Raw genomic sequence first — 23,962 nt, 5'->3', positions numbered from 1 at the left:
TTCCAAAACAAATTTCAGTGATATTATTAAGAGGTTTTTTTAAAAAACACGTCATGAAAAATTTGTCTGATATTAGAATTCTGTTTCAAAACGGTAATTATGCATTATTGCGGTTAGGTGATCAGGATTCTAGTGATTGCGACTAGGCTTACAGCTTCAAAAAGGCCCTTGCGGCCTGCAAAAATATTTAAAAGCTGTTCTATAGATTACACAGCACATGTCATCAGCGTATTCATGAGTGCTTCATGGTATCATCATATCTTCATACTCTTCCTCTCTTTCTTCATCTCCGTCGTTGTCTTCTTCTTCTTCTTCTTCTTCTTCTTCTTCTTCTTCTTCTTCTTCTTCTTCCATTTTCTCTTCCTCCTCCTCTTCCTTTTCTTCTTTTTCTTCTTCTTTGACTACTACTACTTCTTCTTCGTCCTCTTCATCATCCGGGTCTGCAACCAAAATTACAACCTGGTTGGAGGCGTTTGATCTGAATGGCTTGTGGAGTGAAGCCCTATCAGCAGGCCTAACATGGTTTCCTCTCAAATCCAAGAGTCTCAAAGTAAAGTTTTCGACGACAGCCTCGTGGATGAGGTCGACACCAGGGGGACCAATATTGTTCCAAGCCAAGTCCAAAGTAGTCAGGGTGGAATTTATTTTCAGCGCTTCGGAAATGGATGCAGCACCAACGTCACCTATACTGTTCTCACGCAAACTCAAATTGGTCAGGAAGGAGTTCTCTTTGAGAGCTTCAGAAAGATAAGCAGCTCCTGCCGCACCAATACTGTTAAATCTCAGACTGAGATTTGCTAGGGATTTGTTTCTCATGAGGGCAATGGAAAGTGGAGCAGCACCGTCGACATTAATTTTGTTCGTACTTAAATTCAAGCTGGTTAGGTTGGGGCGTTCATTGAGGACCCTGGACAGGCGAAGAGCTCCATAATTGCCAATGGCATTCCTACTCAAATTCAAAGTAGTCAATGAGGGGTTTGCTTCAAGGGCTTGCAAAAGCAAGTCAACATGGTCATCATCAATACCATTCTCACTCAAATCCAAATCAATAATGGAAAGGTTTGCGGTGAGAGCTTTGAGTAACACTTCCATAGGCTCCACATCATGCACTTTTAAAGATTTAAGACGGAGATGTTCTCCCAGAGAAGAAACGAGTCGAGTGCGGTCCACAGCTGAGCATTCTGATAAACAGCGACAAGCTAACTTCAGGTACGAGTTAATTTCAATGGTACATGTTTCAGGAAGCGAATTAACATGCGAGGTGATACTATCCACAAGAGACGCCACGGCGTCCTCTCCACGACCATCTGCCCATCTGGATGCAATTCCACTCATGAAAAAGAACACCTGACTCAGCTCATTCAGGTACCTTTTATCATTCACTATTGCGCCACAGTCAATTTCTCTGTTGTAAATTTGAATGGAAAGATAAAAGCCAGCAAAGAATTCTTGAAAGTTCAGGTGATGAAATCCATAACGCTTACAAGACACCGGTTGCCCTCCGTCAGGCTGTATTGACAGCAATCCAGACTTGATTAAAAGATTGAGACTGTCACTTTCTTCGGATACTTCGAAAAAATGTTCTCCTTTGAGAAGGGATTCCAACGCAAAACGCCCCAGAAGTTTCATTTCTTCCTGGTAAGCCGAAGAAAGGGCATAGCCTTTTTTACCTTTGCTTGGCAATCCATTCTTTTTTTCATAGCGTCGAAAAACACGATCAACAATTTCCATGTACAGTACATGCTTTACTGTTGGTAGATTGTCCCCGAGGTCCTCAAAAAGAGCACAAAGTAAAGTTGCATGAAGAGGATTTCTTGTCAGCTCCCTTAAGTCTGTTGATAGACTACTGACATCATCACAATTCTCGTACACGTCTAAATCATCATCCGAGCTACTATCGGAGTCATCAGAGTAAACAAAATCCGGCACTCTCACAGAATCATCCCGGGACAAGTCATTCAAGGGCCAAATTTTTTCTAAAAGCTTCTCGGCCATGTGCTTCTTGTTTCGGAAATACTTTCGTATAAAATTCATGGCATCCTCCTTGGTGAATCCCACAATCTCCCACAGTGTGTGACAGTATCGTCTAACTTTCTTTCCGGCTTCGCGACGAGATGTAAGAGCAATGTAGCAACCTGGAAGATCATGTGTTTGCATTAAGCTGATGTAAAGTGGTAGTTTCTCAGGACACGCCTCGTCTAAGCCATCAAAAACGAAAAGAACCTTGGACGGATTTTCTTGAATGTATTTGAAAAACATTTCTTTGTCTTCCTTTTTGACACCTGTAGGGATATTCTGATCATCAATGGCTTCCCAGATGTTGGATTTAATGTCGTGACATCTGAGATGGAGCAGCACTTCAATACTTGGAAAAGACTCGTCCCATTCACCTTGTTTAGTTGCCCAATCATACGCCAGCTTCTGACAATACGTTGTCTTTCCCATACCGGGTTCACCTTCAATTAAGACCACTTGAGGGTTTTGGCAATCGTTGTGAGCTCGAAAGATAGCTGTCAAGTTGGTAATTTCATCAGTCAATGTTGCTCGTTCCTTTTCTCTGCCAACAATCTTTAGTCGTGTAAAAATATCCTTGACGTGAAAGCTTTGTTCATCACGCCAAGGAACTGGCATAACACGTTCTTCAAGTCTACTGTAGAGCAGACGGATCCTTTCAATGATATGGCTTGGAGATGACAGACCTAGTTAAAACAAAAATGACGAAAAGTAAGTTTTTGCTAAGGTATTTTAAAATACAGTCAAATCCTAGAAAAACAGACAAACTTGGCCCAATGAAGGCGTTCCGTGTCACGCTCTTTTATGAGGACGCACTCAAGAAGTCTTCGTATTCACCTTCCGCCTGAGACATCTCAGGTTCTAATTTAAATCGGCCGATACCAGCCAGCTTAACGTTTTATGCTTGTATTGAGGACTTTTAAGAAGAGCAGCTAAGAAACGTTTCTGCTTGTAGAGGATCCACTATTGCTCTTTTTCAAACCCCAAATCATCCTTAGCATGACATTTCAGTTGTCACGAGTGAATGTCATAAATTGCCTGGACAGGAGGGCAAGCCGACTTTGAGAGACAAGATACCCACTAGACAGCTTTCAATACTCTCACAAGCCACCCAAAGTTATAATAATAATAATAATAATAATAATAATAATAATAATAATAATAATAATAATAATAATAATAATAATAATTTAATAAATCAACTCCAAATAAAATAAAATAAAAATGTAGAATATATACATATGTACAATTGTGTTGCCTGCCTAAAGTTCCTTACATGAAAGATGTCTCTTTACACTACGACAAAAGGAATTGTACTCGGTTATGTTTCTAATATCTACATGGAGCTTACTAAAGTAGTTGCTGCCGAGTGCTGGAAAGTTACTGATTCTCTCCGGTAATAGAAAGGACAGGCGCAGTCGAAGATCTTAAGCTATAAGCACTGACTTTGCGCAGATTTCGTTTAAGATATCCAAGAAACGTATCGTCATATAGCGACTTATGAATTAACTTAAGTTAACCAAAGTGATCACACTTTAACTATGATCAAGAGAACTTTTCATCATGTTGTCAAGAGCTAAGAAGTTTATGCATGAGGTGTTCGAGAAGAATAGCTCCTTAGAACACTTGTACCAAACATTCTACTTAGAATAAATCAGGTGTAATTATTTAATAGACAGAGTTCTACACCTACCGACATGTTGCTCAGTATGCTCACTAATGCTCATGCCTTTTGTCGACTGCGATACCTGGCCAGCAGACGGAAATATTGCGCGTCTGGTGTTTATTGCGCTTTGAAAATTCAGAGGACCATCTGTTGAGACAGCATGAAAAAGCTTACGTTTGTGGTAATGGGACAAGGGCAAAAAGTAACATACATACCAATCATCTTCATTGTCGATTGCTTTTTAATTTCAAGGAAACACCTTCGCCACGTAACAGTGTTCTGTTATAATCGGACAGTGAAGAAGTACCCAAAAAGGTATCGGGAAGGGAATTTCCATTAGCCTAGTACATGAGGGAAGGACGTTTTTAATGACGTGCATGCTTTTCCCTGAAGATTTAGACTTATCCGTGGGGTCCAGAGAGAGAATTGCAGACTGTAAGTGGGTAATTTCCAAATTATGTTTTGATTGTATGGTGTACATGTAACGTTACTTGTTAGTTGTTTCAGATTTGTTTGTGCCGAGATACGGCAACCCCTCTTAAGCCAGGAATGAGGATTAAAGTTCATTTAAAATTAATTTTTTCTTTAGTTCAGTTGTTCACCTAAGGTGTAAGTCATTGTATACCAATGATGTCGGAAAGCGCCATTTTCCAGGACAATATATAGTTGAATCAGACTTGCTGCTTGGCTTAACCAATAACATCAGAGTTTCTGCGGCTCTACAATTTATTTTCACTGTATCTGTAATGCCCATCTCCAAAAACAAGAAAAACTAAACTGACTCACAGCCAAGGGTTATGTTCATAGTTTGCTCAAGATTTTGGTTACTCGCAGCTTCAATTTTCTTACAAAATAAGTTTCCTATAATGCTTTCAAAGATCATTTGCAAATTAAACTGTACCTGCATAATATTCAACCCACATCCGTTGGCTCCTCTCCGTTTCTGCTGGGCTCCGAAAAACGTTGCACGGATCTGTTGAATCAATATGACAGGAATGAAATAATGACCCAATCGTAAAAGGGCGGAACGTACAGCTCCAAATCTTGCAAAATTCACGAACTCGCCATTGCGTTTCAAGCAAAGCTCAGGATGTGAGAAGTTTTAAGCAGAATGTTTTAAGAAATTGAAAATTAATTCCTTCGATTTTATTTCACATTTGTTATACCTACTTGCCAAGAGATTGGCAATTGATGGGAGAATGATCAGCGAAATCTATTCCTTGGTGAAAATTGGATATGAGGATCTTAGAGAGAGTCTCTCTTAAAACAAGTCAAACTTTTACGCCTAGATTAAAATTAAGAATTTGCGTGGCAAATTACTCATTAGTAGACGTATAATTCAAATAATCTGCTCTCGTCAAATCCCCTTTGCGAAATGTCTTCTAAATGCATTCAATTATATTATCCAAAGCATTTTTTAGCCTGATGATGACAGACAACATGGCTTTAAGAAACTCCCTAAAGTTTGGTTTTCCTGTGCAACCGATATACTAACAACAGAACCTGCGATAGTACGTGGGATACAGTTCAAATCATATCACTAAACATTCATGATGACATGACAAGCCCTACGATTTCCTGCTGTAAAGAGTCGTAAGTACTGGAGTCAGCAATTTAAAGGCCCGGCCAAACGGAAGCAGTATCGTCCAACATGGTTGATTCCAACATGGTGCACTCGTTTCGCCACCTTGTTGGACGATGTTGCATTGTGTTGGATGATGTGGAAATGAGTTAATGATTTCCACCAAACATTATCTTCAATATCGTCCAACATTTCTTTTGTTCTTGGGTGTGAAGAACAATGTTGCATTTGATTAGCCACCTTGTTCAGCATTGTTGAACGCGCGCATGCCCACCAGCGGACTTTGCGGGTATCTGAATCCATGGAGATGATTTAATTTTCTAGCTTCAGAACAGTGTTCTGAATCTCTCGATGACGAAAGATTAAATACAAGCGATTTATCTTCCAACAGAAAGAGAACTGGCGTAAAGAAGTAAGTGAAAAAATTATAAGTCGGATCAGGAAAAGCAAGGAGATGGTCTGACATGGAGGTAGACCGGTCACAGACCACTTTTTGGGCAAGCCAATATGGCGCGGGTTTATTTTCTAAGGATTCTAGGTAGAGTTTGGTCCCAGGTCTTTGAGACCAAGCGTCGCATAAAACATGTTGCTTTCGTTTGGCTTCAGCAATGTTCAAGATATCGTTACACTAGTTTGGTTACCACTCGACAGGAGGGAACAAGGAGGGATGAATTTAAAGGTGTGATAAATTCTCCCTAATACTTAAGATATCACATTATTCCTAACAGTGTCAGAGTCACTCATTACTTTGGAGACCAGAATTAGAACTAGCTAAAAATCACGAACAAAAATATATTTTGTTACATTATTTATTACCTTTACTTTGATAATGGGGCCACGTACGGAAAGCCATAGAATCCTCCAGAATGTGTGCTACAACAGAGGCTGCCATGACACTAGCAAAAGGACTCCAACTTTCCTTGATCGACTCAGCGCCATCTGCATAATCAGCTACTCCTTTTACAACGAGCCATTCAAACCCACCATCATGAGCTGCTGTAAAAAGGCCTGCAGCAAATATTTAAAAAGTCGGATTATCCCACTGAACTAAAGTTTTCATTTCGTAAATCGAATTTGGTACACAATAAGTGATCGACCGGGGGTGTAGTGAGGTAATTCTGATTGCAGAAAATACGTTCAAATGTCTCCTAAGAGCTAGCTGCTATAAGGACTATAAGCGGCCATTTTGCCAGTGTGGTTGGTTTAGTTGCCGAGTGGTTGAGGCACGGCACAACATGCATGAAGAGGGCAGTGAACTCACCTTCGCCTTCCATTTCAATAGCAATCGCCGCAGGATGAGATTCAGCCAGCTGCTGTCGCCGCCACTCAGAACTGACCTTTTCTGGGCAACTCAGAAATTCACCATCTCTATGAATTTTGACTTCTCGAGCTTGCGGGTTTTGCAGAGGAGCCTCGAAGCCATCAGCCACGTGTTTGATGAAACATTGAAAATTCTTGCTCACAGTAACTCTCAAGCCACTTGACTCTGATTTTAATAATTGCGGAAACAACAACGTCGCCCAATTTTGCTCTTTGGGGGTCGATACTACTGCAGATCCCAACGGAAATGACGGCCTTTGGCCTCAGGAGAGTGACAGCAATCGGCACAACCATAATAGAACTACCAGGACCGCTGGAGCCTTCATAGCATCGAATTAAGGCAATTTTAACTCTCTCGTCTCCTCGTACACCATCGAAATACACGTGGCCAACATTGGCAAACCAGCACCTAAAGGGATTGACCAATTGCCTGTAGCATGCCAAGAACTCACAGTCCTTAACCGTTAGTAAAAGAAAGTCGACAGGCAGTGGAGCACAGCTTGGATCTTTTGATCTTTGTACGAGATCCTTGCTACGTGGGAGACTCACAGTCATCTGAGGAGGTTTGACATCACTACAAGCCTCCGTTACAGTGTTACTATCGTTGCTTCCCGTGCTTGACATGTTCCTCAACAAGAAATAACTAAACAAGAAAATAAACAAAAAACGAAATTACACATATTAGTTGCTGAATTACAACAACTGGAACAATCTTTAATCGTGCTCTTGCCTTACACTAATTTTGAATTGTATTTAAATAGTTTTTTTTTTTTTTTTTTTTTAAATAAAAGGTACTTCTTGGACTAACCATGAGGGCTAGCGGAACCAGGAAGACAATTTCCTAAGAATTTAACTTTAGTCACTTACTTAGTATTCCTTGATATTTAATAAACAATACAAGGCTGAACTCTCAAGTTGGGAATATATGTCACGTAACGATTAATTAATCTCGAGCAAAACAAACGCCTACTATATATTTACTTCGTGGTAAGTGCACAAGATTGAACGTTAAATAAAACCTTTCCAGCTGGTTATGATACTGTAGAATTTGATAGACCGTGGAAACGCCGAATAGCGGAAGGATTGAAAGAGAAAATGAAAGTGTTTAAGATAGTCAACTTGTCGATCACTCTGGTTTCGCCTATCACAAGCAATGTCACGCGAGCAATAAAAACAAAGCTCAATTACACAATTATTTGAGAGTAAAGGAGGAAAAAAGCTTGCAAAGACGTACATTAACGGATGCATGACATCTCTGTGGTTTGAGAAAACACTGAATGCGTTTTACGTTACCAATTTACATGACTGATGCAAATCGAGAGGGAGAGACCTGAGCAAAATCGTACCTAAAAGCCTAGATTAACATCTAATAAAATTACTTAATTCTAGGAACGCGTTTCTCGACAGCCTTGCGCAAGTGTCTGAAGCGAACAGATATATTTTGGACCACAAGAGATGTCAACGCTTGTAGAATGATTCAGCTTGTTCGTTTGCCGTTCAGCCCATTAAAAACGCCAAACATTGTTATTCATGGTAAACCACTCAGTTAACACGAACATCATGATGTTTAAGAGTAAGTCTGAATATACAAAACCGTGATTGACTTGTATTTGAAATTGATCTACACAAAATGTATAGTTGAAAAGCCGTTCAAAAACAATGAAAAACCAAGTTAGAAGCCGCTTAGTGCAATTTCGCTTGGCTATAAGTAAATTGCAGCTTGACTAGAATTTGTCTTTAATTTGTCTTTGTTCCCGTCAACGCGTAATATTAACTTCCGCACGTATAATTGCAAGAATAGACCGCAAAGTTTGCTGCTAATATTGTCTAAGCGTCAAGCGTCCTTGTCCAAAAGACGACGTAGACACGACTCGTGCCCTAAAAGTTTGGATTAATCATCGCAATGCCACTCAGTTAAAACTTAAAATGCTTGAAACGCTATGATGTCTAAATAATTAGACTAATGGCTTGTGTTTACTTCAGCACACACAGTATAATAAGCATAATAAGTAAGTTAGCCAGTAATTTCTTGAATTAAAAATCTCAAGGTACAAACCTGCTCCATAGAACGAAAAGGTGGCCGATCTGAAGTTGAGAGAGAGCATGTTTGTAGTTAAGTACGGCAGAGCAGAAACAAAATAAAAGAGACTTTACGTCATAACAAGCTGAACAAGGGTGTAGGCGGTTGACGTCATGCATTCACCTTGCTGTCGGTCACGTTTAGAGAGCTGAACTTTCAAGAGTGTTTTTTGATTATTTTGAGAAAAGGGCCAAAAACTTTAAGTTCAAACCTGGGACCTGCTGTTTCGCTGTTTTGCCAAACGGTTGTTTAATTAAATTTTCTACCAACTCCACGCTAAAGCAGAAAAATAAAAGGGAGCTTAAGCAATGACGACGGCGACGACAACGCCAACGCCACAAAACAATAGGTTTAATAAGCAAAAGCAATCTCTCTGCACGTGTGTTTTACATTTTGGTGTATTTCTTCGCTGTCCTCTGCAAAACAATAACGTAAAATAACTAAATTATAGTTTTTTTTTTTTTGGGAGAGTGAGCACAAGACGGTGAATTTTTCATTTTCTTTCTTCACTTGAACGCCAATCCTACGAATTTGGTCCCTAGATAGTTCGCCGTTCTATAAAAGTTGAGCGAATTGAAATAATCGTGAAGTAGCACAAATGAAGTAAAGTTTATATTTTCAGGTCGCGTGCACCCACGGAAACACCGACCTGAGTATTTTTATAGCTTCCTTTCTCAAAACTCGTGTCTTCTGTTGTCACATAACTTTGTAATCGAAATAATTCTGAACATAGTCTTTGGAACGTATGATAAGATTGCTCCGTATTTCCGGGAAACGATGAGCCTACGTATGATAATTACCAGTTTCTCGGAAAAAGAGGAACTGCATTCTTACAGGAAGTTGTCTCTTCTTAGTTTCCGGTTTTATAGCCAAAGGCAATTGTAGACGTCTGCACGTAGACTTCGCTCTCCGATGATTATAAATGCATTACTTCTTCGTTATGTCGATTTTTAGTGGGCGAAGGCTAATTAAATTCTGATTACGGAGCATATAAAGTTATAAAACATGAGCTTCAGTACAGGGAATCGAAAACTGCGCGAAAGGTAACACTCTATTGCCACGTAATTTGTGACTCTAGACTCGCGTTTCTTTTTCTAAGGGCCACATCTCAGACATCTAACAAGCGAATCTCACAAGCTTTATCAAACTGTGTTTTAAAAGGATGTGACAAGCGAACGCGATTGAAAACCGCTACTGCTCTGAAGTCCTCCCCTCCCCTCCTCCCCTAATTAATACCCTACAATAGCGGAACTCTAAGCTTGTGACATCTAAGTTAACTTAATATGCTCCTTGTGTAGCGAATGTCACCACTGCTTGGTTCTGTTCATTTACGGAATCAAAGTGCCATCGAACATTATCGAAAATATTCGAACATTTGAGACAATTTGCCGCTTTTGTTTCACAATGACGGCAATGTGAACGTTCTACTAATAACTATTCACACTCGCCCCCCCCCCCCCCCCCCTTCCGCCCCGCCACCGCACCAGGAAATAAGGCAAGAGAAGACAAGAGAACCATCTGTCCATTGGATATTTCCATTGACCCGTTTGCGTTAGGATTTTGTCATCCCTACAGCATCTACACAAGTGTATACTATTAACATTTCTCTTTTAGATTTGTTCTTTCGAATTGCGGCAAAACCGGAAGGCAGGGGGGGGGGGGGGGGGGAGAGCTCACCTTCAACAACTGAGCGATGGGACGAGGGCTGGAGGGGCAACATTATTATCTGAATGATGTTGTGTTAGTTTGCCTTTTACTTTGTTCAGTTCAAGCTACAGGAACGACTTCACGACGGCTAGCTTGCGAGCATAAGCATCTACTGTGTTTGCCGTTTGTTGTCTCACTCGAAACACCATCAACCAGTCATCCTTTCTGATTACAGTCTTCCTGACCCCTCCCCCGACAAATGACGTACGTCAGTCGCTTAGTCGGAATCTATCATTTTTAGTTTAGACTTCCTCGCTTGCGAGGTTCATCTACATGATGTGCTCTATTCTTCAGCTTCTGCGCGTGCAGGTATGTTCCCTACTGATAGGTAAGCTTTTCGAGGTGTTTGAAACACATAAGAAGCTATTCTGTAATTATAGAATCATGATCAATTTATGCGCGATAGAGTTTAACAAAGCGCAGAGCGGTTTGGCGTCTAGCCAGCCGTGAGTACAACAGATCACAACAGCCCCCGCACCGACAATTAATGCTTGTCTTGTTCATTTCGTTTTTGTAACTGTGATAAAATCAACAACTATAAACAACAGTCATATCTGTGATGTGCCTTCTTCCTCTCTAAAAGGAAGTTTCCAAATTTCTTCTTGGTTGCAACCTTTTTGCAGATCATATTGTGTTTTGCTTCATTTTGCTTTCAACTAGAGCAGACACTTGTAAACCTTGTAAGCCTTGGCCTTCTATACAGTATTAAGGCTGTAATAAACAAATCGCGTTCATCAACTCGAAGTCAAGTTGCAAATGATGACTTCTACCAAGGGCAAAAAGACAATTTTTTGATTGGAAACGGCGGGGTTTATTTATTGTTTCTTATTTCTCAAAATTAGGAGGATTGTTTTTAAAGATTATGATCGACCTTCATACCACTGAAAGAATTTGATTCGCCAGCACATTCCAACAATTCCGTTGGCGATGTTTTCTTTGGGGCTCTCAAGTGATCTTTCCATTTGGAGTATTTTCGGAAATGCATTACCTTCTCCTACAAACTATTGAGAACGTTTCTATTCGATCGTCCGTTGCTTCACGGAGAGGTAGTTTTCACAAATTCCTTTTATTTGGTTTGAACGATTGCGCAAATGCAAATGCTGTTCGCGCGGCCCAGTTCTATTACTTTCGCGACACTTGAGTGAAGGACAGTATCAAAGAATTAAAGAATGTTTTGTCTAAGTGATTGACAAGGGAGTCACAAGACCAAAGTGAAAGGATTTGTGTGAGGTGGGAAGGGGGGGGGGGGGGGGGGGAAAGGAGGGGTTTGCTGGGGTACTGTGTTTAAATGTATGTCTTCATCTACGATGTTAACTTATTATTGCTTTGTTTGTTTGTTGCTTGTTTTTTTCTATTTGTTTCGTTTTGTGTGTGTACTAATTTAAAGGTCCAGTCTATTAGCTCCTGTAAAATCATTCGCGGTTGGTATGTTTTGAGTCTTGCACCCCACCGCTTAGTACTTTACTTACCCCCCCCCCCCCCATCCCTCTTACCCTCCCCTCCCCCCTCTATGCACCCATCCCGAAAATAACGTCATGTACCCATGGTTGCCATGCCGCACCTAATTTGAGCATCAAAATCACTCTTTATCTAACGCTGGTTTCAGTTCAAGCGTTCTGAAACGTATACAAATGTCCATCAAATCGATGTCCCCTCGTCTTTGAAATCTGACTTGGAATGAAGGTTTGTACTTTAGATTTGAATTGAAGCGCACAAAGCAAACTTTCAAGCGGCATTTCTAAGGTTCCATCACGATTCATGAGCATCTCATTTGCATTGACGTGACTCCAGCGTTTGCTTTGTTCACTGTCTGCATCTTTGTGAGAATGCAGTATTTATACTTTTATGTTTGCAATTCTGTAAAATGACCATTGATCAAAGTTCGTTTCTGGCAATGGGCTTTGAGCTAAAGACTAACCATTTTACTATGATAAACATTACCATTTTTAATTTACTTTGAGCTCGTCTATTCACTCGTGTGGAAATCAATTGACTTAAAGGTGTTTGGCGCTCCAAATAAAGATCTGCTGAAAATTGGTGAAATAGCGCCCATTAGCAACTACACCATAAAGCAAACTTCAATAGCCTTTTCACAGCCGTAACAATTAACGTTGGCTTGTGTTTAGCTTTCTCTAAACAGTGCCTTCAAATTATCCATCGAAGCTGCTAGCACAGTGACCTTTAGCCATACATTACTTGTGAAATGCATTGGTTTTTTTTACCCTAACTTACTTTCATTTTTCTTCTCGCTTCTTTTGCAGTGCTTGAAAGCGTCTTAAACGTCTGTTGCAGATTTCTGATTGTGTTTTAAAAACCAAAGAGCCTTAGACAGGTATAGTCTTGATATATAGTCTTTTAACATTCTTTTATAAGCCTCTCACGCTTAACTAGATTTTAATACGTATACATGCCATAAACCACTTTTCACCGAAAAAACATTCACCGACATATGAAGCTTACTTCAGACGATATAAGATCCAGATGCATAATTGGGCTTCTTTCTTTCTTTCTTTTTTTTTCTTTTTAAATTTCTTTTCGCTCTTTTTGATACTGAAAGCTTTGTATTTTTGAAAAGCATTGTTTCCTCTTTAGTGGGGCTCTTGACACCCTGCTGTGAAGATTGCTGTATGTTTGCCTTCGGCCATTTATTGCCATTGTTAAATAACTATGGATTAATTTATGTTGGTTTATTTTTAATGCTCGCGTGACATTCGAGTGAACTGTGTGGCGTCTATAAGTTTCTTTCGCTTTATAAATGCTAATTTTTCTTTTGTTTCTTTGTTTTGAAGGCCGAAAAAAAGGACATAAAAATTGTGGGCTGCACATAAATAACTCGAGGATCCATTACAAGTACAGATAGAATTCGGCTTTCGGTGAGTATGCTAAATGCAATAATGTTCATATTTTACTTAATATAGTCCTGTTTGTAGTAATTTCAAAAGACTGACTACTTTTTTTAGTTGATCGCTCTGTTAAACGACAAAACCGAGCATTTGATAAGTAGGTCAGGGTAAGAACTAGACTTTGAACAGTCTATCTTTTGCTTGCAAAAAACTGAGCCAGCGCGATATTCCGGGAGGGGGCGGGGGGTGGGAGTGGCGCATGCGACCCGCGCGAGTAGTTCTTCCTCGCGAATTCTCGAGCAAAAGAGAAACTGCTCGCAGTCTAGATAAGAATTTTATTCCACCTTAGCTTGGTAAATACGTATAGCATGCACAGAGTACTAGATTGACCAAGCTAGAAACAAAGACAATGTAGTGTTAATGTAAAAGAAACCGGTTTGTAACGATAACATCAACAATGAAATTTACTGATATGATTCTTGAATGTCCTAGTTAGTTATTTGCTGTAACGAGCCGAACTATAAAAGGATTTAAAATAGCCGGTATAAATAGACCAAGCTGAATCTTACTTGATATCTAGATAACTCTACATGCATACAAATGTAATATGTACGTCTGGAATTTCTTTCTTCTATGTTTTGTTTTGTGTTGCGAAACTTTCACATTCTAAGCAAATTGGGATTTCCGTTGAATTAATAAATCAAGAGAGCCACAAATAGACCATTTCCGAGTTGCCGTGAACCTCATTATGAAAGCGAGGCTAAGTGCAAAACTTTTCGTATGAAAATTAGTTTTATTTGCAGACAAATGAAAAATAATTTTCATAATAAAATTTTTGCACTTAACCTTGCTTTCACAATGAGATCCAAGATAAAATCGGAAATGGCCTATTTCCTTTTGAAGATGGTTGGAATGTTCTTATTTTTTGACTTACCATTCGTTTTGATTTTTTTTTTTTCAATCAAGAAACAATTGAGAATCAGATCAGCAAATCCTTCTCCCCACCCCCTTTACCAACTGACAAGGGCTGAATATAATTTAGGGTTAAGATTTGTTATCGCATCTGCAGACAAATATACTATTTGTTACTGATTTTTTCTTTCGTCGTTATCTCTATCTTCAGTAACATGTCGAAAACAGTGGACAAACCTGTCAGCAGTGAAAAGATGCCTTACACTGATGATGGCCCTCCTGAGATGAGTGTAAGTCTTCCTTCCATGGGAGATGTTGAAACAAGAGCAAAAGATCCAAGTTATGCTCCACTGCCTGTTGACATTGTGTTACTGACAGTCAACGACTGCGAGTTCTTGGCTTGTTACAGGCAGTTGATCAATCCTTTTAGATGTTGGTTTGACGATATTGGTTACGTGTATTTTGAGGGTCTGGGAGAAGACGCGGATGAGAAAGTGAAAGTTGCTTTAATTCGATGCTGTAAAGGCTCCAGTGGTCCTGGTGGCGCTCTGATTTCCGTGAAAAATTCCGTATATGTGCTCAGACCTAAAGCAGTCATTTCCGTTGGAGCATGCAGTAGTCTCAACGCCCAGAAAGCAAAAGTTGGCGACGTTGTTGTTTCAGCAAAATTAACAACGTATGCCTCTAAAGTAGTGACGCAAAATGAACAATGGGCTGGCATGAGAAGTTATGTGAGCAGACGTTTCCTCAACGTCATCAAACATACAGCTGAGGGTTACAAGGCTCCTCTACATAGCTCACAGTCTCGAGAGATCACAGTTCATTGTGATGGAGAGTTTCTGAGTGGCCCCGAACAGGTCCGTGCTGACTGGCGGCGCAACCAACTGGCCGAATCTCATCCTCAGGCGATTGCTCTTGAAATGGAAGGAGAAGGTAAGTTGACAGTTTAGTTGGGCCGCAACACAACTAATCATAACATAGATAGAGCCGTGCAAAATAAGCTTTTTGTCCTCACTATGACGTGATTTGCATGTGACATTCCCTCAATCACTTCCCATAGGCACTTACCCCAGAAACGTATGTTATCCGTTGTTTTACCTATGATTTAACCTATGATTGTGGGAACGTTTTCCGTTTTTTTTTTTTTTAATCACAAAACGCAACGCCCAAAAACATTTGGGTAACGTTTACTGGATGAAATAAAGGCCGCATGCAGAGAATCCGGCGAATCTGAGCTAAAATAGCAAAAGGCGGTGTAAAAAGCCGCAGCTTTTGGTCTGTTTTGCCCCGAGCACTCATTTAGTATGCTACACGGAGTCTGCTGCTTTCCATTTATCCATATGCATGGACTTTCTTTCATTCAATAAACTTTCAGTAAAGTACCTTCCGCTGTTCGTATTATAGGAGTGTTTACAGCGGCATTTGATGATCAGATTGAGTGGCTCATTGTCAAAGGAATAGCTGATTATGCAGATGGTGCCGAGTCAACAACAGAGAGTTGGACTCCTTTTGCTAGTGTGATGGCAGCCTCTGTTGTAAAACACATTCTAAGGGATCCTAATGTTTTCCGTACGTGGCCCCATTATCAAAGTGAAGGTAATGAATGTCTATTTAACAAGAGAGGCTATTTAATTTGTGTTCTTGTTCTTTCATGCACAAAATTTTGTAAGGTGACCTATTTCGAGACCGTTGACGCTGGATACAAGGACCAAGAGAAACTCTTGACCTGGTGATGAAACACGCTAACCAACTAAATAATCAGTGGTCTAGGAACAGGCCCATTTTCGTTAAAAAATCAGTTATTAGTTCAAATTCTTCTCTTTGGCAAAAAACAGTGACTGAAAGTGACCGCTAAAAATACTTAAATTATTGCAAGGACTTCTTGTCACTCTTAAATCGTGATGTCATTTTCTGATCATTTGATTTTTTTTCCTTGTAAATAAATAAAAGGCGCGGTTTCTTAGGAATGGTAAATAGAAAGTAGAAAAAAAAAATTGGTTACAATTAAATATGGCAGGGTAATTTATCTTAGGAGTTAGCGGTAGGTGTTTTTTCCATTGACTAAACAGCCCCGCTCTGTAACAAAGAAGCCCTCGAAACTCGTTCTTGGTTGTGACGAGTGCATACGTAAATCAAGAGAAGAAAAAAGTAACGGCCACGCAATACATAATAGAATAATTATGCAGTTCACGTTCCTTTATCTCCGGATATGTTCTTGTCACGGTGTGCCATTAATGCGTTTCGTTATTTTGTGTCTCTACAGAAGCTTCTTCCGATTGTCGAGGCTCAATTGATACAGAACGCGGAAGAAAGCGGAAGCGGACTGATCAGTATCCAGGTACATAGTCAAAACAGCTTCTCGATTTTCCAGTTTAAGCATCTGACCATGGTGTTTTTAGAGCGGTTTTCAATTGAGTAAATAAAGTAATTGCGTTTTTGCTTTGCTTTTGCATTAATTCAATTCAATTCAATTTATTTGCCATTAACAAAAAAATACAACATAAATACATTATAGACGACACACAATATTCTTACTATTACAATATTCATACTTGACTATTTACAATATTAAATGTGTTAAAGGCTAGGAAGCCTATATAGAAGCCGGGGGCTTATAAACTATAGGCTTCCTAGAACTATTGGATAAACCATAGAAGTTAAGGGTACTGATTGAAATTTCCAATTAAATTTTTTTTTTTTTAAAGAAGAAAAGAAAAAAAAAAGGAAAGGAAGAAAAGAAAGAAAAGGTAAAGAAAAGGTGTGTAGCTCAACAAAGAGTCAATTTAACTTAGATAGAAGGAATTTTTTAAGTCTTTTGCCAAACAAACTGATAGTTTCACTGTTTTGAATTTCACGACTTAGCGAGTTGAAAAACGAAGGACCTTGAAACCGAATTGAGAATTTTCGAAGATTAGTTCGACAATAAGGTATATAGAAAAGGTTGGAATTTCTTGTTTTATAAGAATGTATTTGACTTGCAAGAGTAAACATATCACGAAAATAATTTGGAAGTAAGCTTCTTTTAAAAAGATACATAAATTTACCTATTTGGTATAAATAAATGTCAGAGAATTTTAAAATCTCCTGTTCTTTAAAAAGAACACCGGTATGAGCATCAAAAGAAACTTTTGATATTATTCTAATTATCTTCTTTTGCAGAACAATAATCCGATTTAAATTAGACTTATACGTCGATCCCCACACAGAAACACAATAAATTAAGTAAGGGTAAACTAGACTATAGTACAAGGAACGTAAGGAGGTTTTGGGGAGGCAAAAACTAGACTTATAAATAATACCTATTGATTTTGATATTTTTCTAGAAACACTAAGAATGTGAGGCTTCCATGACAAATGCTCATCGAGGATAACACCTAAAAATACTGTTTCTTTCACACGTTTAATTGCATTGTTGTCAATTTGAATAGATATATCAAGTGTTTGCCTCCTTTGGGGTGGTCTAAAAACCATAAAATTTGATTTTTTAAAGTTAATGGACAGTTTGTTTGCTCGACACCAATGAGTTAATTTAAGCAATTCAGAATTCAAGATTCCAGGAAGCAAGTTAAAATCTTTGTGGGAGAAAAATATGTTTGTATCATCTGCAAAAAGAATAAAGTCCACGACCTTCGACACGTTACACAGATCATTTATATAGAGTAGGAAAAGTAGGGGACCTAGTATAGAACCCTGAGGCACCCCGCACTTAATTTCGCAAGACTCCGACCTAACGCCATTAAATTCCACATATTGTTGTCTATTGCTTAGATAGCTTTCGAACCATCTAAGTGGAGTGCCACGAACACCATAATGCTCTAATTTTGAAATCAAAATGTTATGATCAACGGTGTCAAAGGCCTTGGACAAGTCTATAAAAATACCAACTGTGCATTCCTTATTGTCAATGGCGGAAGAGATTTTGTCATATAAACAAGCAAGAGCATAAGCGGTGGAGTGATGCTTGCGAAAACCATACTGATTGTCAGAGAGAATGTTATGATTATTAAGAAACATTACCACGCTCTGTGATTGGTTGATAAAACTCGCGCCACCTTCTCAACCAGTAAGATATACACCCAAAATCAATCGTGCCTCGCTAGCACGTGTTTTCCTACGCTTGGCGCCGGTTACATGTATTTTCTTTGAATTCTGATTGGTTCATTGCTCTGTTTGCTTCTGTTGTGATTGGCCAGAGTAATTACTTTGGTTTTGGTTTTACCACAGTCGATTGAAAACCGCTCTAGTGATCGACTATTCACTGTACTAAACTTACAGAGACTACATTCAATTGATTTAATTCACTGTAATTAGTTGCAACTTAAACGTATGGTGTAACTGTTTTCTATAGGCAGTTATTCCTATCGGTACGATAGAAATTATATAGATGCTTGGTAGTTGAATGGAAGCTACTTTGTCATCCTTTGTTTTATGTTCATCGGGCAAGCAGGCAAACCACCTATCAATATTTTTGTTGTTGGTTGAATTTTTTTTATGAATAAGTTTTCTTCAGAACGAAACCGTCGGTGTGTAGAGAGACACATTGCTATTAAATTTCACAAATTAAACTAAGAGGTCGAAAATAATTTAAACCACATTCAGAAAGTAACAAGAAATGTACTTGCAAGTCTTCCGGCATTTCGCAATGAAAGCTTAAATAAGAGAGTTGAATTTATTGAGATATTTAATGAAAAATTCTACTCCTACCTTAAAATAGGGCAGATAAGACACGAAACTCCACCTATTATAGCAAAACGCTGAATTGGTGCTCCCAGAGGATACCAGTTAAGCGAGCTTCTTTTCCATCGAATATCGATGTTTCCCTCGAGTCAAACATGGAAACAAACAAACTGTCTCATTTTGAATCAGCCACTACGTGTTGTTGTTAGTAAGTACCAACTTTGTCCTCTTAACGACCCAAGAATGAAGTAATCTAAGGGATTGCGCACAGCACGTGTGTTTATATCTTATTTAATCAAGTTGTATCTTTTTTTTTTCGACAGACGCTTGTTTGTCTTCTTCCCATACTCAGAGCCCCATAACAGCAACGAGTGGAAGATCTTCACCTTCTACCCAGGCTCCACAACGGACTGAGGGCAGGACAATGATTGCGGGCGACGCAGGTACGCTATAAATAATATTATTCAAGTCATCTGATCATAGTGTAAAGGTGGGTTTAAGAGTTTCCTAATGCTTTTATTTTGTATTGCTCCCATTCCGTTTTGACAGAGAAAGGGCACTATTTTAGAACTTTTCAAATCGGTGGGTAAAGTGTCCCGTTGATATGTGCAGTGACTGCTTCGTACGCGTAATTAAAATCCCAGCTGAAGAACGTTTTGGTCGAAAAACAAATAGAGGTTAAAAAAGTTCAGTGACATCTGACTCAATAATTCTTCGAATGAAAAACTGGGAAAGCCATTAAAGATACTTGAAGATCACAGTCCTCATTAAATAGATGGGGCTTTAAAAAGATACAACGTTTAGTTGAATATTTACTTAGGAACCATATGAACGCAGGAACATCTAAGCAAATCCACACCCCCACCGTCGTGAATGAAGAAATCAGTAGAGGCCAGCAGGGTTTGGCGGGTGCTCATCTATTTTGTTATGTTATGGAACGTAACAAAACCCTATGCGAAAACCTATGATGAGATAATTTCTAAATAATGCAAAAGAGAACAAACACGTCATTGTCAAATTGTGTCAATTAATAGAAATACATATAGACAATATCCACAATGGCACTAACTGGTATCTTTTGTTCCTGTAGGAGCTTCACAAATAAGCAACTTTATACAAAGGATCCGACAATTCTACCAAAGACGCGAAGCCCAGATTTTTCCACTACCTTGGCATGAAGATTTTTGCTTTCATCTGAAAGACCTTTTCACCAGACTTAGGATCGTTGAAAAAGAAAAGACACGTGGAATCCTGAAGGATGAAATCTCGAACATGACGGGTATCTTTAGAAGACACAGAGATTGCCAAAAGCCGAGGATCGTCCTCATTGAAGGGGAACCAGGCATGGGAAAGACGACCTACTGTCAAAAGCTGGCGTATGATTGGGCTACTAAACAAGATAATGAATGGGACGAGTCCTTCCCAAAAATCGAAGTGTTGTTGCTTCTCAGATGCCGTGATATCAAATCTAGCATATGGGAAGCTATCGAAGAACAAATTCTCCCTGACGATCTTGACAAAGAAGCTAAAGATATTGTTCTTCAATTCCTCCGAGAGAATCAGTCCAAAGTACTTTTGGTGCTCGATGGATTAGATGAGGCGGAACCTAGCAAACTAGACATGTACCTTAAATTAATTCAAAGTAAAGAGTTTTCCGAAAGTCACATTGTTGTCACATCTCGTCATGAAACAGGAAAGAAAGTGAGGCAATACTGTGATGCATTATGGGAGATAGCAGGTTTCACCGAAGTGGACGCGAAGAATTTCATAAGGAAATATTTCCAACACAAGGAGCACTTGGCTAAAAAGCTTATCAGAAACATTTGGCCTTATCTGTTTTATAAGGATCATGATGATGAAAATGATGACGACGATGTTGATGTTGTTGTCGTACTACAAGGCTTACAGGAACTGACAAAAAATCCACTTAATACAACCTTACTCTGTGTTCTTTTTGAGGATTTTGACGGTAGTCTGCCAAACAGCAGAACGCAATTATACATCGAAATTGTCCTATGCGTTTTGCGGAGATACGAAAAAAAGAACGGTTTGTCAAGCAACAGTGGAGACCTAATTACAGTTTACAAGAAAGACCTGATACTCCTCGGGCATATGGCGCTACAGTCTCTTCGTAATGGAGAGTTACATTTCGAAAAACAGGAAGAGGTTTTCAAAGGAAGCCCTTTAATCAAGTTCGGATTTCTTTCAATCCAGACTGGTGGTAGTAAGAGAATACCTTGCATGCGTTGTGGATTTCTTCACAAGTCTCTTCAAGAATTCTTTTCCGGCCTTTATCTTACGTTTCAGATTCTCGACGGAGAAATTGACTGTGCCTCAGTAGTGACTGATGATAGATATCGGCATGAACTATTTGAAGTTTTCAGGTTCATGGGTGGAATCTTAGCCTCAAGGAGTGAGAAGGTCGCATTATCTCTTGTAAGTAGTTGGGTTGAGCATATAAATTTCAAAAGCTCCACCTCAAGCGTTGACCTTGGTGGAGATCTTCTATTGGTCTTCGCCTGTTTATCGGAATGGACAGTCCAGAAAGTAAACTTTCGTGCTCAATTAGTTGATATTTTAGGAAAGCACCTTGATCTTTCTTTTGTCACTGAGTTGGATTTAAGTTCAAGGTGTTTACATTCTAATATCGGTGTTGAATCCCTTTCCCAGGCCCTCACGGTAAACTCCTCCCTGACTAATTTGAATTTGAGTCACAACAGTATTGGTGATACCGGTGCTGCATCCCTTTCCCAGGCCCTTACAGTAAACTCCTCCCTGACTAATTTGGATTTGGGTAGCAACAGTATTGGTCACACCGGTGCTGCATCCCTTTCCCAGGCCCTTACAGTAAACTCCTCCCTGACTAATTTGGATTTGAGTTGGAACAGTATTGGTCACACCGGTGCTGCATCCCTTTCCCAGGCCCTTACAGTAAACTCCTCCCTGACTAATTTGGATTTGAGTAAGAACTGTATTGGTCTCACCGGTGCTGCATTCCTTTCCCGGGCCCTTTCAGTAAACTCCTCCCTGACTAATTTGGATTTGAGTTGGAACAGTATTGGTCACACCGGTGCTGCATCCCTTTCTCAGGCCCTTACAGTAAACTCCTTCCTGACTAATTTAAATTTGCGTGCGAACAGTATGGGTCATCCCGGTGCTGAATCCCTTTCCCAGGCCCTCAAAGTAAACTCCTCCCTGACTAATTTGGATTTGAAAGAGAACAGTATTGGTGATATCGGGGCTGAATCCCTTTTCCAGGCCCTCACAGTAAACTCCTCCCTGACTAATTTGGATTTGAATAGCAACAGTATTCGTGAGACCGGTGTTGCATCCATCTCCCAGGCCCTTACAGTAAACTCCTCCCTGACTAATTTGGGTTTGGGTAGCAACAGTATTGGTGGTACCGGTGCCGCATCCATTTCCCAGGCCCTCACAGTAAACTCCTCCCTGACTAATTTGGATTTGAGTTGGAACAGTATTGGTCACACCGGTGCTGCATCCCTTTCCCAGGCCCTTACAGTAAACTCCTCCCTGACTATATTGGATTTGAGTTTTAACGGTATTTGTGGTACCGGTGCGGAATCCCTCTCCCAGGCCCTCACAGTAAACTCCTCCCTAACTAATTTGGATTTACGTTGTAACGATATTGGTGATACCGGTACTGCATCCATTTCCCAGGCCCTCAAAGAAAACTCCTCCTTGACTAATTTGAATTTGAGTCACAACAGTATTGGTGATGCCGGTGCTGCATCCCTTTCCCAGGCCCTTACAGTAAACTCCTCCCTGACTAATTTGTATTTGTATCGGAGCAGTATTGGTGATACCGGTGCTGCATCCATTTCCCAGGCCCTCAAAGAAAACTCCTCCCTGACTAATTTGGATTTGGGTCACAACAGTATTGGTGATGCCGGTGCTGCATCCATTTCCCAGGCCCTCACAGTAAACTCCTCCCTGACTAATTTGAATTTGAGTTGTAACAGTATTGGTGATCCCGGTGCTGGATCCCTTTCCCAGTCCCTCACAGTAAACTCCTCCTTGACTAATTTGGATTTGGGATGTAACTTCAGTATTGGTGAAAAGGGTACTATTTGCGTTTCTGAGGCTTGTAAATTTAATAAAACGGTAAATGTTGATTTACCTTGTCGAATTTTTTGATTTGACTGAAGAAAAAATTAAAGCAAGAAGTTCAAAGATATGTGGTCACCACTTAATTGACTCAGGCCTTAGTTCACAACAGATGCTTCAGCTAAGTTTAGATCTGTGGGCTTAAAACTAAAAGTATTGCTATGACACTGCTAAGGAGAGCTATACAGAAAGTTTTTTCCTGTGGTGGTGTTCAAGAAAATTCCAAATTTTGACGTCTTTTTTATAAAATGAAGCTTTTGAGAGGTACGTCGGACACGAGACGTTTTTCCAGATTACGCAAAACGATTTTATATAATTGTAAGAATGGTATCTTAATTTAAGATGTTGATGAATTTAGACGTGAAAGGCCATTTTAAGAGAGGTGTTCGCTCAGTGATCGAGGCTTAACTGTAATTCATAAATGATAATTGTAGTCAGTTACACCTTATACTTGTCATTAGTATAGACGATTTTAAACCATGTACAAAGGATTGCCTCAGTGGATTGTTTTTTGTGAACAATATATAAATATTGAAATTACTGTGACTACGTTATATAGGGACTGTTGTAAATACGTTATTTATTAAGCATACAATTTTTTTAATAGAAATAAATATGTACATGGTGATATTTTTGTCTCCTTTTTTATCTTTTCGCTTTTTTTCTTAAATCTTGGTAATGACGGTATTAATGGTAACCGTGTTTCAGAAGCGAGTAATCGACCTAGTGACAGGCACTTTCGCGTCAAGGTCGACCATGCAGTTGAATCACCACTCTACTCAGATACCAGTTTAAAAAAAAAAGAGATCGTTATTGCAGACAATATTCAAAACAATCTGACAATTGAAAACACCAATTCTGGACTGAATAAATGGATTGAGACCGATGATGGCTACCATTGTTTTAAAAGTTTTGGTTTAATACAATGAGAAAATTTTTCAAATCATTATATTTCGTCTCATAGTCATGTAATTAAATTGAATCAATACGCAACTAAAATATTAAGAATGGCCAGCGGTCAATGTTTGTGACTCACT

The 23,962-nt window shown here is 39.4% G+C and overlaps 2 protein-coding genes across 5 annotated transcripts; one reads left to right on the top strand and one right to left on the bottom strand.

Annotated features, from left to right (window-relative positions):
- On the bottom strand, window positions 1-8,762 carry LOC146473660 (uncharacterized). The gene is made up of 6 exons (XM_085117707.1): window positions 8,638-8,762; window positions 6,523-7,224; window positions 6,078-6,269; window positions 4,581-4,652; window positions 3,707-3,826; window positions 1-2,699 (listed from the first exon to the last, which is right to left on the bottom strand). Exons 2-6 carry the CDS (start codon window positions 6,533-6,535, stop codon window positions 244-246), a joined length of 2,853 nt encoding a protein of 950 aa, XP_084973833.1. The 5' UTR covers window positions 6,536-7,224; window positions 8,638-8,762; the 3' UTR covers window positions 1-243.
- Window positions 8,763-10,583: 1,821 nt separating this feature from the next.
- Window positions 10,584-23,555, top strand: LOC146473659 (uncharacterized). 4 transcript variants are annotated; one of them, XM_085117704.1, is made up of 8 exons: window positions 10,584-10,677; window positions 12,630-12,700; window positions 13,158-13,241; window positions 14,335-15,056; window positions 15,528-15,719; window positions 16,387-16,461; window positions 19,124-19,243; window positions 19,891-23,555. In XM_085117704.1, exons 4-8 carry the CDS (start codon window positions 14,339-14,341, stop codon window positions 22,953-22,955), a joined length of 4,170 nt encoding a protein of 1,389 aa, XP_084973830.1. In that variant the 5' UTR covers window positions 10,584-10,677; window positions 12,630-12,700; window positions 13,158-13,241; window positions 14,335-14,338; the 3' UTR covers window positions 22,956-23,555. The 4 variants fall into 4 exon arrangements, with proteins under 4 accessions (XP_084973830.1, XP_084973828.1, XP_084973831.1 ...); XM_085117702.1 differs by having other exon boundaries at window positions 15,528-15,728; window positions 16,390-16,461; XM_085117703.1 differs by lacking the exon at window positions 10,584-10,677 and adding an exon at window positions 11,941-12,051 and having other exon boundaries at window positions 15,528-15,728; window positions 16,390-16,461.
- Window positions 23,556-23,962: the final 407 nt, after the last annotated feature.

Source organism: Pavona decussata, unplaced genomic scaffold, assembly GCF_977016875.1.
Source record: "Pavona decussata unplaced genomic scaffold, jaPavDecu1.1 SCAFFOLD_92, whole genome shotgun sequence".
NCBI classification, from domain to species: domain Eukaryota; kingdom Metazoa; phylum Cnidaria; class Anthozoa; order Scleractinia; family Agariciidae; genus Pavona; species Pavona decussata.
This window is presented reverse-complemented; position numbering and strand designations above follow the sequence as displayed.